The 17,291-nt window shown below is 34.7% G+C and overlaps 3 protein-coding genes and 1 long non-coding RNA gene across 6 annotated transcripts; 2 read left to right on the top strand and 2 right to left on the bottom strand.

Annotated features, from left to right (window-relative positions):
* The first annotated feature begins 318 nt into the window (after positions 1-318).
* On the top strand, positions 319-2,165 carry LOC142526533 (uncharacterized). Its single transcript, XM_075631003.1, has 5 exons — positions 319-615; positions 712-783; positions 1,303-1,385; positions 1,633-1,835; positions 1,983-2,165. The coding sequence occupies exons 1-5, from the start codon at positions 407-409 to the stop codon at positions 2,079-2,081; spliced, it is 666 nt and encodes a 221-aa protein (XP_075487118.1). The 5' UTR covers positions 319-406; the 3' UTR covers positions 2,082-2,165.
* An 83-nt stretch (positions 2,166-2,248) lies between these two features.
* Positions 2,249-6,817, bottom strand: LOC142526532 (bifunctional riboflavin biosynthesis protein RIBA 1, chloroplastic-like). Its single transcript, XM_075631002.1, has 7 exons — positions 6,511-6,817; positions 5,315-5,699; positions 5,015-5,236; positions 4,319-4,641; positions 4,115-4,244; positions 3,156-3,452; positions 2,249-2,672 (listed from the first exon to the last, which is right to left on the bottom strand). Exons 1-7 carry the CDS (start codon positions 6,558-6,560, stop codon positions 2,406-2,408), a joined length of 1,674 nt encoding a protein of 557 aa, XP_075487117.1. The 5' UTR covers positions 6,561-6,817; the 3' UTR covers positions 2,249-2,405.
* Positions 6,818-9,781: 2,964 nt separating this feature from the next.
* LOC142526335 (uncharacterized) lies at positions 9,782-10,337 on the top strand. Its single transcript, XR_012815223.1, has 2 exons — positions 9,782-9,887; positions 9,991-10,337. It is a non-coding gene; the product is annotated as an uncharacterized LOC142526335 (long non-coding RNA).
* Positions 10,102-17,057, bottom strand: LOC142526334 (long chain base biosynthesis protein 1-like). Of its 3 annotated transcripts, none has more exons than XM_075630655.1 (13): positions 16,978-17,057; positions 15,972-16,196; positions 15,798-15,892; positions 14,827-14,918; positions 14,217-14,310; positions 14,040-14,112; positions 13,796-13,928; positions 12,926-13,100; positions 11,828-11,968; positions 11,658-11,753; positions 10,842-10,983; positions 10,575-10,702; positions 10,102-10,497 (listed from the first exon to the last, which is right to left on the bottom strand). In XM_075630655.1, exons 2-13 carry the CDS (start codon positions 16,084-16,086, stop codon positions 10,291-10,293), a joined length of 1,491 nt encoding a protein of 496 aa, XP_075486770.1. In that variant the 5' UTR covers positions 16,087-16,196; positions 16,978-17,057; the 3' UTR covers positions 10,102-10,290. The 3 variants fall into 3 exon arrangements, with proteins under 3 accessions (XP_075486770.1, XP_075486769.1, XP_075486768.1); XM_075630654.1 differs by having other exon boundaries at positions 15,972-16,233; positions 16,982-17,004; XM_075630653.1 differs by lacking the exon at positions 16,978-17,057 and adding an exon at positions 16,747-16,963 and having other exon boundaries at positions 15,972-16,233.
* Between the last annotated feature and the right edge of the window lie 234 nt (positions 17,058-17,291).

Below are 17,291 nucleotides of genomic sequence, written 5' to 3'. Positions count from 1 at the left end.
CTTTCAATAAAAAAAATAAATAAATTTTATATCAGATTCTTGTTAAGATTGAGACTTGGACCTAACTCAACTCCAAAAGCTAGCTCAAGAGAGGATGATTGTCCAAGTCTATACATGCGATTCTCATGAATTTATTCAACTGATGTGTGACAACTAACAGTCTCGATATTATTAGGTACCACGTGTAACCATATAATTAAAAGAGCCCAAATCATTTCTTGGCGTGTTAGGATCTTTTAGGGTTCTTCTAGTTTTGGCAATGCAAGAATTTTGTGCACGTAACTAAAAAGATGGAACTGACTTCAATCTTCCTCAAGCTCATGCATTAAGCTCTAAGTTATAAAAAAAATTAATTCAGAGAAATCAATTTTTCATAGGATAAATCTCTGTTGAATCATAGATACATATGGCTGCAACAAGAAATTCATCATCCTCGTACAAATTCCAGACTTGGGTCACGCTTCATTACCAGAAAAGAATTGTATCCGGTGGTCCGTGGCCTAGCCGCCTGGCCCACCGCGGGGAGCTGCCACCATATTGTTGTGGTTCTGTGGATCAAGGGCTGAGGTTCTTTAGTGGCAGCTCTACGGCGCATGCTGAAACCAAATTGGCTATGTACCAATCTTTATAATGTCAAATAATATTATTAGAAATAATATTTATTGCTATTTTTTTATTAATAAAATGAAAATTTCTTATTTATAATGGAAGGGGAAAGTATCAAAGTGCTGACCGGGTACAATCATCAATACCAGCTCCTCACAAGAATGGCTTCTCCAATTGGTAAAATATTACTAGATTTTGCATTCTAAATTTCCTTTGGATTGCTAACTTCTATTGCATTGGTAAGTTATAGACTATGGAGTATTTATCTCTCTCTAATTTTTTTTAGCAATTAGTAAATATTCAATCCGGACGAGCTACTCTGATTATAGAAAAAACTTGTGTGAGACGGTCTCACGAGTCGTATTTTATGAGACATATCTCTTATTTGAGTAATCCATATGAAAAAATATTACTTTTTTATGCTAAGAGTATTACTTTTTATTATGAATATTGGTAGGATTGTCTCGTCTCACAGATAAAAATTCGTGAGACCGCTCACAAGAGACCTACTCGAAATGAATTAAGGGTGCATTTGACTATAGATTTCCAATCGAGATTTAAAACAATCCCGCTTATTTAGGCACTTTTGAAATCTTTTTTAAATAACATTTTTTTGTTTATTATTTAATGTGATGGATTTCAAATTCCTAACTATATAAACCCTTTTTTCCCTTACATTTTACTAAATTTGTACAGGATGAAATGGACCTTGGGATCTTTACTGTCATTGCTATTGCCTCTGTTGGGTAAAACCTGGAAAAATGTGGTAAGACTAGAAGGTAACCACTATATAATCAAAACCCTTTCTAAACTGTAAATTCTCTTATCTATATATATATATATAGTTTTGAAGTTTTGATATGCTGCACACCTACCGTGCATACTTATGTGAGCACCGATGAGGTGTCACTCACCCATTGGATGCGCAATTATATATATATATAAAGTTAGTTTTTAGAACTGAAGCCATCACGTTTTAATTGTGGTCAACCTTACTTGATCTTTGAGGTTGAATTTGTATCCCAGGGAAAATAGAAGTAGTGGCGGAAGACGTGGATGTGGTGGCAGAAGTGGTGGGGTCAGTGGCAAACGCCGCCGATAAGGCGTTGAAGGAGGTGGCGGAAGAGCTGCCTAGTAATAGCAAATTTAAAGAAGCAGCTGAAGACATGGAACATTTGTGCTGTGTTGCCGCCAAGGATTCTAAGCTCATTCAGAATTTAATACACAAGGTATATATTTCCGTGTCTCTCTCATTGGTAAACATATTGACCTCATGAAAAAATTTAAACTGCTATATAATTTATAAATTTGAGTTACGTTTTATCATCAGCGATAACTTTTGATAAAAAAAATTAATAGTTTTTCTCTGATGTCAGGCTGGTGAAGTTAAGCAAGATTTGGAAGACATGGATACTATCATCCAGGCAGCTGTTGGTAATGTGCAATTGGCTGAGGAGACCAAAAAGCCCACCTAAAATACCGTTTAATTTATCTTAATTAGTTATTATATCGAAAAAGTTTATTTATTTTTTATATAATATCTATAATTGATTACCTAAAATATTTACGTACTTATTATTTTATTTTGACAAAAAAAAAAGATTGATCTTAAACTTTTTTCACAGTAAAAAAATAGAAAACATTACATGGAAATATAATTTTCCAAATAATTTCATTTAACTAGTAACCACTCTCATTGACGAGCTATACGACTGACACAATATGAAAGAGAACAATCATCAGATGCTCTTATTCTACCATGAAAAATTCCATATTAATTAGTGTAAACCAAATTGAATTTATGACGATTCGGATGCAACCGGACTTGCTGCACTTGATCGACCGTTCTTGTTGGTGATGATGGCTGGAAAGCCATTGGGTTCGATCGAGTAAACATGGCCCATCTTGGCACGTTTTGTCTCCAGATATCGCTTGTTATCTTCAGTGACGGTGGTCACAAGTTGAACCCTGCCTGAAACTGCTAAACCATAGCCTTTGAGTCCACGGTACTTCGCAGGATTGTTTGTCATCAATTTCATTGTTCTAACACCAAGATCCCTAAGTATCTGCATAAGATCACACAACAGTTAGTGATCTGGAGTTTCTTACTACAACCATTCTGCGTGACAGAGATATAACTCCAATTCGGAAAGACCAAAGCAAATGGTTGGTTTCCTAGGACAGGGTTTCGGGTTCAAATCAGATCAAGCATCTGCAAACATAATCCTGAAAGACATGGGACTATGCACTCCAAGTAGAAAGGCAATGTGAAAACCACACCAGTATGGAAAAGAGTACTACTGAAACCAGTAAGCCAGTTTCAACTGTGATATATGGAAGTTAAACAACAATGGAGATAAAAGAGTCGTGGATTGGTCAGCTCGTTTCCAATAATTCAACTTTCAACATTTTGTTGGCCACTAAATTTTCTTCTTTTAAGAACTTAGCATGTGCGAGGCCAATAATACTGTATAGACTTCAGAATTTAGATGAAGAGAAAAGTAATAAAAACTGAATGCAATGCATGAAGTTCCATAAGGTAATGATACCTGCGCGCCAATCCCATACTCTCTTGAATCAACAGGTAAACCCAACTCTTCATTAGCTTCAACAGTGTCACGCCCCGCATCTTGCAACTTGTAAGCACGGAGTTTGTGGCCGAGACCAATTCCCCTCCCCTCATGACCACGGAGGTAAACCAAGACTCCCCTTCCAGCAGCTTCAATCTGTTGCATTGCAAGCCCCAGCTGGTTTCCACAGTCACATCTGGCCGATCCAAATATGTCTCCAGTCAAACATTCCGAGTGCACTCTCACAAGAATATCTTGTCCATCACCAATATCACCCTGTTGCAGCAGAAATGCCAATGATCAAAGTTTGAGATACTTAAATGAATAAAGCTGGAAGCCAAAAGCCACATCTTGACATTTTGTTTGCTGAATTAAGAGTGATTTTCGAAATGAAAATGAATAACAATTGGGTACAATGCGTTTGAAGTATATAACTATTTTTAAGCCACCTTCCACGAGCTCAATATTTTGAAATCCAAAACTTCTCTGTGCAATCCCTTTAGACTCAATTTAACTAGATCTCGGGTAGTTTTTTTGGGGTTTTGATACTCAATACCCAATAAACATACACGTGGACACCTTGGGTGTTAATATCAACGTAAATTTTGGTCTTCGGCATAAACATAAAGGCTGTGTTAAATTATACAAACACATTGAGCCAACGTCCATGAGCTCGAATTTAACCAAAAAAAAAACGAATTCTTAATAAATCCTGGTGGCCTCGAAGTAATAAAAGAAAGGTAAGGTGCTCTTTACATGGGGGTATTGGGTGGGATAGGGTTGCACATACACACAAGGAAAAAAGGACACGTATAAGTGCGCACATAGGAAAGCTCTAGTAAGCAAAACCTTGCGTATAGTTTTACAGTATATCAACAAGTCACCATTGATGATCAAGAAACTTGAAATATGTCCAAATTTCTTATATTATTAGTTACCTTGACCATTGCAATATGTTCAATCCCATCCAAAATCGATCTGTAGCAATAAGCTGTGAACGGACCCCAAGTAGTTGGTATGCTAGCAGCAGATGCAGGTTCCACCAATCTGTCCCTCTTTCTCCTATATCTGGAAAGCATATGGCCATAACCTTTCAGAATATGCAAGTTCAGAGAAGAAAAAAGCTCAAATGAACCAGCTACCTTATTAAGTCAGCAATAGATATAAGCTTCAAGTTTTCTTGTTCTGCAAATTGCCGAAGCTTTGGTAACCTTGCCATGGAACCATCATCGTCAACAATCTCACATAAAACTCCAGCAGAGTCTAATCCAGCTAGCGTGGAAAGATCAACAGCAGCTTCCGTGTGCCCAGCTCGTTTTAGAACACCTCCCTCTCGGTACTTTAGTGGAAATATGTGTCCTGGGCGGTTGAAATCCTCAGGCTTTGAATCTTTTGATGAAAGAGCCTTAATTGTTGTCGCCCTATCACGTGCCGAGACACCCGTAGTTGTACCATGTTTTGCATCCTACAAAATTTCATACTTCACTGCCTTGAGATTTATATTCTTATTTGTCGAACTAACAAAAGCTTCACAAATCATTATTTGGGCGTGTTCATATATTCAAAAAGCCATGTTTGATAATGCATGGGTTGAAAGATCTTTAAAGGTAGCAGCAGTTGCTCCTACTACTACCAACATATGTAGCTTTGAATAGCCATCGATGTTTGTTTCTACAAACCATTTCTTGACTATCAAGGCAGGTCTGCTCAATCATATTTTTCAAAACTAATGCGAAACATAACCATAATATCATCTTCCTTAGAAAGTCGACTGGAATAAACAAAGAGCAAAAAGAAGTTTATATTTGATTATTCACGTACAAAGAGAAGCAACTTACCACTGAAACAGTGAATGCAGTACTAAGTTTCTCTTCATTTGCTTTATCAATAACCATCAAAGGAAGCTGCAATCTCTCCAAGTCCTGCTCCTTCATGCTTACACATACTATTCCAGTACCATGTCTCACAAAAAAAGCCATAGCCTCTGGTGTTGCTTTTGATGCCGCCATGATTAGATCTCCTTCGTTTTCTCTATCCTCGTCATCAACCACCACAACCATCTGCAATTTTGGTTAAAAAAAAGAATTTGTCACCAATTTCTGCATTCCAAACTCAAGAACATCAATCTGATTACTAACCTTTCCTTCGCGAATGTCTTCGATGGCCTCACTAATAGACGAGAAACCTACTGTTGGCAGATCCAAATCAAATTCATCATCATCAACAGAAAAGGCACTATTGGTTGGTATCATATCGGCGGCAAGTGCTCCTAAGACTACAGAATCAGATTGCACCTCAATGCCAACCGATCCATTACTTGTGACGGCACTTTTTACACCATTAGAGCCAGTAGAATGAGAAAGTACACCATTTTCTTCAGAAAACAAAATGGACTTAATTTTCCCACTAGCCTTGATGCTGAAACCTACTTTTCCACTCTGTTGTTTGACGGACTCTAAACCATTCATAGAGTGGAAATTTCCACGGTGGAGACCATTGAACATTCTGAAATTTTTCAACGCTCTGCAATAAAAAGAGATTAGCTACCAATTTGTGTCATTAGACGGGTAAAAGGTAAAGTTATCCAGAAGCACACATTATACAATGGCCTGAAGGAGAGCCATTGGACTTTGATGCAACACAGAAAGAAACTGTAATACTTGCAAATAAAACATAAGTTAATTATTTATTGGTCGTGTAGAGGCTCAAACACCACCTTCCTACCACAGTCCATGTTCACGGAGACCGTGATCAGTCAATAATATTCAAGTAGGGGCAAGGACTACTCTCCATGTCCATGCATAATGTAGTTTTCCGTATATATCAATAACTCTCAAGTCAGTACAATGACCAAAATTTTCAGTTTCTCAAAAAGAGATAATCTTCACGTCTAGTATATCTGAAAAATATGTATCATATTTAGAAAAAATTTCGACCTACTTCATCTACCGCCGCCAAACCGTGGACAGAAGTGAAACCAAAAGTTTTTGAGAAATTTTCTGTCTCCTAGTTAACAGAGCTCACGTTTTAACAAAAATAGATAAAGAGCACGATTTGTCACCAAAATTCTATTGTACCACATTCTAATATAACCCGTCATCAAAATATAGCTATGACAAGATTTTTGCACAACTTAATGATAACTTAATAAAAAAATCTCTTTTTGTCCAAAAAAGAGAACAAACCGGAACAACCAGAAATGGGCAGAAAAAAATCAATTCAAAATCCGAAATTTTATTCATTCTGTTACAAGCAATCATCGAATATAAATCTTTAGACGATCAAAATACAAAAAGAACAGGAACACAAAAGAAACACAGAAAAAAGAGCTAACCGAGAGCGAGAAATCGGGATCGATGAGTAAGAAAAACTAATTGATGCCATTACTTTTTCTTGAATTCTAAAATACCCTTAAACTGAATATTCAGAACAAGAACAAAACTTTGGCTGTACCACGCCCGGGTTTAGTACCCTCCATAAAATGAAGAATCGGATTAAACGAGGAAACGGCTGTCACCACCGAAAGGGGGTTTGATGTGCAACTGAATGGTTTTCCCTTTCAGCTAAATTTCTGTTTCCGTAAATCAATTGTACTCAAATTGGCATCTCATTTCCTTGAATGCTTTTCTCATCCTCCCATATACAGATAAAGATATAAGATATATACATACAAAAATCGACCAATAATAGTAAATAAATAATATTATGTTTCATTAAATTAATACGGAATGCTTTTATTAATATTTCCACTTCTCAATTTTGTTTACTTTGACTTTCAATTATTTACATCCTCAAAACTTATTAAACAAAGAGCATGTTGTATCTTTTTTAAATTGTTAAACGACGTCGGAGATTACTTATGATTTATTTGACATCAATATTTTACGTATTTCAAATATGAGAAATTTTGAGACTCGATTATAACAAATTTAAAAGTTTTAAGTTTGAAATAAAGTTATAGATTCCAGATTCAATAACAACAAATATTTTACGGTTAAAAACCATTTCAAATATTTAGTGTGAGATACTTTATTATTTTTAAGAAAAAATATATATTCCTTATGCTTTTCTCAAGTTATCCATCTATGTATGTGTTGGGAAGTTTTTGACGTATTTTAAATTTATTCCATAATAAATTATTTTAAAAAAAGATATAATGCAATAAATTAAATTAAAAAAAAAAGGAAAAAAGCATGGAATTTTCACACATTTTGTCTCAAGTTGAATTGAATCAAATGGTCAACCAATAGCAGGTAGAGGTACTCATCGGTCGATTTTCGATTTTTTTTCAGTTTTTTAGGTTTTCGATTTAACAAATATATGATCCGATATCTGAACCATTTTTCTTCAATTCGGTTCGATTTTCTACCGAAATGGTTCGGTTATTTCGGTCATTTATTTCGGTTTTCATACAATTATTTAAATTAAAAAGATAAATATATTGTAAAATATAATATGTTATCTTTTTACATGATTTCTTAGTAAAACATTTAAATATAAAGTTTAAATCAATCACATAAATAACAATCAACTAAATATTATTCAAAATAATTAATCATTCACTAAAATCATCTCAAAAAATATATAATAAAAATAAAATTATTAATTTAATTAAATTTCTGTTTTTCCGGTCGGTTCGATTTTGACATATATAATCTGAAACCGAACCAAATAAATCTCGGTTTTAACATTTATATCTGAATTATAAAATTTGATTTTCGGTTCGATTCAGTGTTCGATTTTTTCGATTTGGATTTTCGAATTTTTTTTTGTTTTATCCGAAATTTGAACACCTATAATCACAGGCATATGCGCGTGAAGCTTTATTGTGTTAGTTGATTCATAATATCTAATGATATCGAGATAGATATGAAAGAGTATTTTTTGCAGAGGATTAACTAATCCCGTATATGTAAACCAAAACCCAACAATTATAGGCAACAACTTATATGAGACGGTCTCACGGGTCGTATCTGTAATTGCTCCAAGTCAAGCACGCTTAACTTTGGAGTTCTTATGTGATGACCTACCGAAAAAAAGATGTACCTTCGTGATATGAGTAGTACAAATCAAATCTTTTAAGCCCTCTTCAACTGTATAGTCCATTACATTGAACAGTCTCAGAATCCCTCTCATTCCTGTGTGGGTCGGTTCATTCATATTCCCTCCACCTAGAAGCCTGCCAGGAGCCGCTCATTGTCCGTGCAACTGATGGCACCGGCGATCACCCCCCGCCCTCTTCGGCCCCGGAATGAAATATTTAAAATGAGTTTATAATGGCTTACAATGGACTTCTATAACAACTTGGATTAATTATTTTCGTAAAGCAAGGACGAATACGAAGTAGTTGCTATAGGGGCCCATTGTGCAGTCACGCAGCCGCGGGCCCGGGCTCGGGGCGTGACAGTATCTTATGAGACGGATCTCTTATTTGGGTCATCCATGAAAAAATATTACTTTTTATACTAAGAGTATTACATTTTATTGTGAATATCGGTAGAGTTAACCAGTCTCACAAATAAAGATTCGTGATATCCTAATAACAATTATAACAAGTAATTTGTCTTTTCTTGTAATGAAATTAAATTTCAAATATCACATTAACATTTAACTCTATTTAAAGTCATTTAAGTATAACGTTGACCCACTTCGTGTCAGTCGTGGCGGCTGAGGTTGGATGTGCACGCTGCCTACATTTGACTCTTGCAGTTCAAGTAATGTTTCCCATTTCCAGCTGATTTCATCAATTACTATATATCCAAACTCTATTTGATCACCTATATATATGTGTGTGTATATAATAAAAGTCGAGCTTGTTATAGAAATTGTTTTGGTTTGTCGATGACGTTTTGATTTATAATACATTTTAATCATATCTAAGTTTAAATAACGGCTCAATCAATTGGAATATTGTTTTATTATTTAAATAATATTATAATATAATACATTTAAATTCTAAAGATACTAAATGGATATATAAATAATAAAAATATATATTTATCAAGGTTTAAAAATCAGTTAAGCTCTCATACTATTAAAATCATATTTTTAACAAAGTTGAAAATCCAAATAATCATATATATAATAAAAAATATAAATTTAAAAAATATGAACCGATACAACAGGTTTCTAATTATTTTTGGGAGTAGGACTAGACCAGACTCGGGATTGGTACTCGGTCGAACCGATCATTCTAGTTCTGAAAACACCAAACACAACACATACATTGTGTCATCATCAGTTTTTTTTTTTTTTTTTTAAATGAAACAAAGTTGTCGGATTTTATTTTGTAGTTCAAATGAAAATAATTGTTATGTTTTTATGTTGTTCATGATTTAAAACTAGTATTAACGCAGACTTGTGTAAAATAATAAATATAATACAAATTTATATTTTTAAATTCTTGTTTTTATTTTTTAAATTATAAACTAAATTGGGAAATAATATTACAAAAAAAAACATATGTATTAGAACAAAATAAAATAAATTATTCTGAACAGGTTTAAAAATAATTATTAAATTTACGTCTTTAAAATAGGAGAGGGAATTTAAAAAAATAATAATGGTATTTTAGATAAGGCAAAAAAGCTTCACCCACACCAAATTATAATGATTTCCCCTTGATTGAAAATGTTTACATCGTCATGTATGCAACGAGAAATATCATAATATATTTTAATAATGTCGTACCCTTCCTCATCCATTTCCGCAGTCCCTCTTGCCGCCATCGCGCCCTTCCTCCGCCGACACATTGCCGAAAGATCTTGGTGATGGTGAGCAAGAGGGGTTTTGGAATGGATTAGATGTTAGGCAGTCCCTCTTGCCGCCCATCGCGCCCTTCCTCCGCCGACACATTGCCGAAAGATCTTGGTGGTGGTGAGCAAGAGGGGGTTTGGAATGGATTAGATGTTAGGTAATAGGGATAGAAGTCAAGGAAATTCTACCTTATAAAATAAATTAAATAGCTACACTCAGATCAATTACGTCTTCTACTAGTAGTACGTGACAAAAAAAAGGTGCATTAATTTCTCAGACGGGACTACGTGGATGCACAGCCGAGCTACTACTCGGTCTATTGTTTCTTGCTCTGAATGACACGGCGAAAAAAAAGGCCCTAAAACAATGGAACATAATCTGGAAGATGGAACCATTCACCTGCCAGTACAAAAGCAGCAACTTTCTTCAATGATTCACTTGCATTTCTTAGATCGGATTCCGTATGAGAAGCAGACACATATAGCCTAATCCCAGCAGGTAATTTGCATTTGTCTACTGTGGATCTTTTTGAAGTTGCCACAAAGATGGAGTAGTCCTTCAGTAACTGTAAACATATTAAATTACCAATCAAGTTTTTCAGAACTATGTTATTCGTCTAAGCGAGAAGTTGACACCGCTTACATGATCGCAAATATCTTGAAGCACTTGTAGATCTGCCTTCAAGGATCCTGCAGACTTTTTGAGCTTAAGAAAAACTATGGGTGATCGTGGATCACTTGCTATTTCAAGTCCTTGTATCTCTGACACACCTGGAAATTTACGCTATGTTGTTATAAAGGGAAAGTGGCAATGTGGTTTCAACAAGTTCAATATCAGTTAGATGTAACCGAGTTGATAAAATAATTGGAGAATAGCCAAATGATCTATGAAAAAAGTAGTAGTAGAAACCTTTATGTAGAATAGCTACATTTTCCTTCAATTTTGTGAGAACGTGTGGATTTTCTTCCAAGATGTCGATGGCAGTAATGGCAGCACTTGCCAGATAAGGGGGCAAAGAGGCAGAAAATACATAACCAGAACTACTAAGACGCTGCCAAAAGGAGTATAGCATTGATATTAGAGAAGATAAGCTGCAGAATGCAGCAAAATAATGTGAACTAAGATGTTAAATTATAAACTATTGTAAGTCTACTCCTGAAACAGAATTTCTGAAAAAAGCAGTTTCAAACTTGGCATTAGAACCACGGGTCATACCGCAATACCACCAGTGTGTAAAACCATATATATTTCACCAAGTTGGTCTTGTTTGTTTGTTATAAGAAATTTGTTAATGTCCTATCAAACATGCACGACACATGTTGATATTAATTCTGGGCACATATTATCCAAGCTCCGGCATATACATGAGAGTGTATCGAAGTGTAAAAATATTGTCGAGCCACTTCCAATGAGCTTAAGCTAGTGCGAAGAGTGGTTCTAACAGTAGAATGCAATGAGATGGGAGCCAACAGTTTTTGTTCCTCAATCCTGAGAGGTGTCTGGGAACCAGCGAAAGTTATGATCTATATCAATTTGTCTCAACAAGCATCGATGAGCAGTCAATTCTCGAAAAAACATATGACACTATAAAACACCACTATCCACTAGTTTGATACAAGCAATTCAAGAGAGCTATACCATTTATCTAAAGAACAATGGATCAAATTTAGCAGCAACTATGTTTTTATCCCACACAATGGACTCCAAAAAAAAAAAAAAACCTACTTGATGATCGATAACTCGGGCACTCCCAGTACAAAATCCTCCTTCAGTGGCCAATGCGTGTCCCATTGCAGCAGTGACAATATCTACCTTCTCAACCTACAAAAAAAAAATCATGAAAAAACTAAATAGATATATTTATAAGTCGTAGATGAATGGAGAAGGATACTTACCGGAACTCTGCAATGTTCGGTTAGGCCTCTACCAGAACTTCCAAGAACACCAATGGAATTGCTTTCATCTAGGATTACACGGAATCTATATTTCTCCTTCAGCTTGATGATCTCATCCAATGGAGCGATTTGACCAGAATTCTGGAAGTGGCACGTGATCGGTAAGGAATAAACCTTTCAGAACTCAACTTCATTTGAAATATAGAATTGAAGTATAAGACTCCAATTGGAAAATAAACATAGAACTTAATATGTTGGTTGACACAGTTCCCAATTTTGCAAGTTAGAAGTGAGAATCTAAGAAACAATAATGAGTGTAGAGGAAAAATAGTGCCCATCGGAAGATCCTCAAATAAAATTCTGATGCATTCAGTGCAGGTAATAGTAAGATTACAGCCTCTAGATTGTTCGTAAAGCTTTGGGTGCTTTGGCGTAAGGAAATCCTCCGGTCAACATTTTCGCAAGTCATTGATCATATGAAAGTATGCTCAGAAAAATTCAGACGGGCTATCTTTGAACTCGGTTCATAATTAAATAAAATGCAAACATTTTTGCTCTCAATCAATTGGTTTCGAAGGAAAAGGAAGGATATAAGTTACGAAGAGATTTATGAGAGAGATTCATTAGTTCATACATTTATTTCATGTCATTTCACTTCACTACAATTGAAAAGGTGATGGAACATAGGCTTAGGTTGTTAAGGAAAATATGATGCATTTTGAATTTTTCCTTTTCCTTCACATTTTCCTCTCCTATATTATTGGTTCAACAGAAAAGAATGATACTTTTACAAATTATGAATCTAGCACAAACTAATCTATAGATAGTCATAAATTACAAAAACTAAAGACAATTCCAATAACTGGAGTAGCTCCATAGGTATCACATACACACAAAAATAGAATTTGTTAAATTGAAAATTCAGTTGATATCCTATAAGCATAAAAGACATTAGTGTTCAAAGTCTAGATCAAGGAGATGGTTATCGGAAGAAAAGCCATGGCGGACAAGCTCACCACATCTGAGAAGAAAAATAAAAAAAGAAATAAAAGAAAATGAAATAATAAAATGCTCGACAATTTCTGTTAGAAGTGATACCTGATATATTGCTTCTACCACTATATATCGTCTAAGCTTCTCAGCTCGTTTGTTGTCATGGGTGACCTTTTCCAAATTACTCTGTAAGGACTTCATATCATTGTGTTTGAAAAAAATTATAGTACTTCTAGAGAGGTGAAGGCCATTTTGTATCCCCCAGTGGACTCCCTCATCACTGCAAGATATTCACACCATAACAACCAAAAAGAGAAAGCAAAGAAAAGAACAATTTGTTATGATTCACAAGAATCACTACAGAAACCAATACTTACGTTTAAAACAAATTTAACTCTCCAATATAATCAGCTCATACATGCATATGTCAGAGCAGTAAAATAAAGATATAATCTGTAAGTCACACAAGAAAGAGGAATACATAATAAGTTTGATAGTGTGATGAACCACATGATGACTAAATTAAAAAATTTCATAGTCATGAAAAGAATATCATCGTACCCCATTAATAAAATGAACATGGAAGTTAGCATGCTTATGTTGCTCGTAAGAAAGAGGCATGCAAACTAAAATTGTAATTTCAGAAGTGAATTTAAAAAGCAAGGTGGAGTAAATACTGCCAAAAAATGAAGAAGGATTCATGATTGTATCTATGAGGAGGTAGGTTTCATCCTTGATATCCGTAAAAAAAAAAGAAAAAAAAATACCAAATCAAAACCAGATAAGAGTTTTACCATGTTCAGCATAATACTCCCCCACTAGTGCCAAATGATAATTGATATCAGATTACTAACAAATTTTCTATATTTAAATAAACCATAACTTGAATCCAAATAAAATTTTCAGGAATTTCCAGCAAGATATTATGTCGCACTGTAAAACAAAATGAACCATGAGTATTTCGGAAAAACTCACACGATGACAATATCACCCTTTTTACAAAATGCTGGAATCGTACTAAACATTGTGGAAAGCCCATAGGAATAGAGTATAGAGTCAGTGGTTCCAAGAAACTTTGCTATTCTGGCCTCACAATCAAGGTGAACATCTGTATCAATTAAAAATATCAACCGAATGATGTTATGGTGAGCTAATTTAAGGAGAGAGACATGATAAAGTAATGGTGCAAGAGCTTCACTATATTAATATCAGATCCTACCAATTGTCCCATAAAATCCACGAGGACCACAAGAACCAACACCATATTTTTCCAGTGCTTTGGTACATGATTTCTGCTTCGAAAAAACACCATCATTGGAAACCATGTAAAGCAACAAAGTAAAAGAAAAACCAGAGAATATTTACTTTTTTGTGACAAGCAGAAACTATTTCTTACTTGCAGTTTCTCATGCCCTAAAAAGCCAAGATAATTTGCTGATGTGAAATTCACAACATCTTTACCATTGATTACAGTATGAGGTCCAGCAGCACTGGATAATGTAAAGAATGAGATAATATGATGTCTAAAAGAGTATAGGGACTTTAAAATATAATTCTTCATTTGATGAAGCAAGACTGATAGAAACTCAATCCAACACACAGGAGACACATCATCATTCACTTCTATATAAAGTAATTTCACGTCAGACAATATTGTGATACATGCAGTGAAAATTCTTATATAGATGAGGATATAAGAGGAGATAGAGCACAATAGCGTAAGAGGATCCGTATAGCCGACCCCACTCAATGGGATAAAAGTTTGCGTGTTGTTGAATACAGTGAAAATTCTTGTCATGTAAAGAAATCATACATCTATTCTAATCCTTTTTTTCTAGTACCAATATCTTGTTTCAAGGAAACAAAGTATGAATGAAGTATGAACAATCCTAAACCGCAAAACTCCAGAAAATGGAACCTTGTTATATGACTTATTCTACAAATCAGCCAAAACTGCCTCTTCCCGAAAATACACTTGAGAAACAATACAAGATGAAAAATCTCACCTTTCCAACACCGGAGGTTCATACTTCCTCTCTTTAGTAATAGAAGGAATGAGGGATTCCGGGACCCATTCATCACATAACTCATCTACTTCCTAAAACCATTGCGCACCCATGTGTATCACAGTGTCAGCTTGAATGACAAAAAACAAGATGTTACAAAGGAAATTACATTAAGATGCAATGATTGGGTTGAAAGCCTAAGAAACAAGATGTTCCTAAAAACCATTGTGCAACCATGTATTTTAATACATCCAGAATCATGTAACATGAAGAGATGTCACTGCAACGCTGAGTCAATACTTTGCCTTCCATCCTTGGCTGTCATTAAAATGAGATGTAGCTATAAAAGTAAAAAGAATCTGGGAAAATATAAGTAAAAAGACATGTCTCAAGCCAGTTTTAATTTTAGAAAGAAGAATTTTTCTTAACCAGCACAGCTTTCCTAGAATTGAAAGCTATAAAAGCCTTCATCAAAATTGTCTTATCAAGAAATTTTAAATAATAGAGGAGGACCGAGGACACATACTGGCTTGTCAGCACAATTGTTTTTTGCATAAATGATTATGTGATATTCTTCATGCAGTTTGTTAAATATATATTATCATACATGGCCTATCAGGATGCCTTTGTGCGGTAACAAATTGTGGTAATTATACAATAGCATCATTCAAACAACATTAAAACATAAGGTTATATGAATCGAAGAAGGTGGATCTGGTGATGATGACATTATCAAAATCTTAATAATTTGTGTGCTTTCTTGGGTCTTGCATACCACGTTTTTTATTCCATAGCATTCATTAGCCGCAAAACAATGGCACAAATGAGAAAAGGAATCAAAAAGAAAAAAAAAAGAATTACTTAAAAAGTAACTCATTTCATGTGCATTGACAAAAGTTTAGGTCTCAGGCGTATCAATTTGATTAAAGGAAAAGTAGAGATGATAATAATTCAGTGTGTGAAACACAAACCTTCTTCGTCAATGGTCTTTTAGGTGGCTTATAACTTTTTTGGGATAGAAGAAAAAGAATTACAACCAAGAGAAGACCCTCCACAAAAAGATGGCCTACAAAAAAATGAACAGGTGACAAAATTCACATAATATAGAAACAAAACACTAGATACTTTCAAAGAAGATAACAAACCTCCTATTGGAACTCCAAAGATAACAGCTCGAGCAGAAGGTGCATCAAGGACCGATGTCACCCAATCTGAAAACCACTTCACCATACTTTCAAACAGAGCCAACATTGTATCCATTGACTCTAGTTGGAATTCACACAAAGGCTTACACCACTTAGCAGCAAAGCAACGAAAGCGGCTCCTCGAACCAGAATAAGCTAGTACTCTTTAATTCATATTACTGAAAACTTCTGCCATGGTTTTGAATGTATGTTTGCTCATGAGCTGGAACCAAAAACTACTAAATCAAATATTCATTAATAGTCACACTTCAGAAATAACTAAGATTCACGATTGCATCTACAACTGAGACAAAATAACATAAGAATGTGTTCAAATGAAAGATTGGAGTTAATATTTCATCCCCAGCTTGGACCCACTCTGCACTAAAGGATAGACTCACGCAGAGGAGAGGCTAAAAGATTTGATCTTTCTATGAAATTTGTCCAGAAAATACCTGTTTCGCTTAAAAAGCAAAAACAAAGCCATCTCCCCTAAAAAAAAATACTACCCTCTCTAGATAGGATGGATGTCAAATCATTCCCACTTATTAATATACCATTCCGACGCCGACCCTTTAATTGTAAACCCCGTCATTGTTCATTTGCACATCGGATCCAGTTCCAAACAATTTTACACGATCTACAAATCTAACAGAACACATAGGCATATCCATCGCAATTCAGAAAACGTAACACCATTCAAAAACAAATTAATGGCAGAATCCATTAAGCTCACGTAAAAATTGTCTCCAGAAGCGTAGGAGTTCAACACCAGGATATAATAAGAAGCAGAATCGAGAGCTAGAGTAACACGGGGAGTGGGCATGGATATCATCAAAAGCACAATAGACTCGAATTCAATCATTCCATTTCTTCAAAAAAATCAACAAAATGGCTCATCTCATTCCAAACAGATCTGCATATTATCATCACACTACAATCCCTTGAATCTTGAAGTCGAATTCACTTACCTCCAATATTGACTATACATTCCACCATATCAATCGTTATCGCAGACAGGCAGAAATGGGAGAAAGAAGAATCTAAAGATAAATGATCATCGTAAAAAACTCTGTTTTTTTAATTAAATAATATATTTTTTTTTAAAATCAAAACTACAATTTTAAGAATTCACGACCCGGTTCTTGAAAAATTATCTCAAATAGTATTGTTAGAAAAATTAATTTATTTGGTTCCATCGGTTTAATAGAAATTTAAGTCGACCTAATTTTCTTAATATTATTTATTAGTTTAATATTGTTGTTAATTTTTTTATTTTTG

Source organism: Primulina tabacum, chromosome 15, assembly GCF_025594145.1.
Source record: "Primulina tabacum isolate GXHZ01 chromosome 15, ASM2559414v2, whole genome shotgun sequence".
Classification (NCBI taxonomy): Eukaryota; Viridiplantae; Streptophyta; class Magnoliopsida; order Lamiales; family Gesneriaceae; genus Primulina; species Primulina tabacum.
Note: the sequence above shows the minus strand (reverse complement) of the source record. Positions and strands in the feature narration are given on the sequence as shown.

Excerpts from the sequence above, each read along its gene's own strand:
- LOC142526533 (XM_075631003.1), top strand. The coding sequence starts at position 407 with ATGGCTGCAACAAGAAATTCATCATCCTCGTACAAATTCCAGACTTGG. Across the intron at positions 616-711 it reads GCTGAAACCAAATTGGCTAT|GGGAAAGTATCAAAGTGCTG; the intron begins GTACCAATCTTT and ends TTATAATGGAAG. Across the intron at positions 784-1,302 it reads AAGAATGGCTTCTCCAATTG|GATGAAATGGACCTTGGGAT; the intron begins GTAAAATATTAC and ends AAATTTGTACAG.
- LOC142526532 (XM_075631002.1), bottom strand. The coding sequence starts at position 6,560 with ATGGCATCAATTAGTTTTTCTTACTCATCGATCCCGATTTCTCGCTCT. Across the intron at positions 5,700-6,510 it reads ATCCCGATTTCTCGCTCTCG|AGCGTTGAAAAATTTCAGAA; the intron begins GTTAGCTCTTTT and ends TTTTTATTGCAG. Across the intron at positions 4,245-4,318 it reads TCTATTGCTGACTTAATAAG|ATATAGGAGAAAGAGGGACA; the intron begins GTAGCTGGTTCA and ends TATGCTTTCCAG.
- LOC142526334 (XM_075630655.1), bottom strand. The coding sequence starts at position 16,086 with ATGGATACAATGTTGGCTCTGTTTGAAAGTATGGTGAAGTGGTTTTCA. Across the intron at positions 14,311-14,826 it reads GAACCTCCGGTGTTGGAAAG|TGCTGCTGGACCTCATACTG; the intron begins GTGAGATTTTTC and ends TACATTATCCAG. Across the intron at positions 13,929-14,039 it reads TGGATTTTATGGGACAATTG|ATGTTCACCTTGATTGTGAG; the intron begins GTAGGATCTGAT and ends TAATTGATACAG.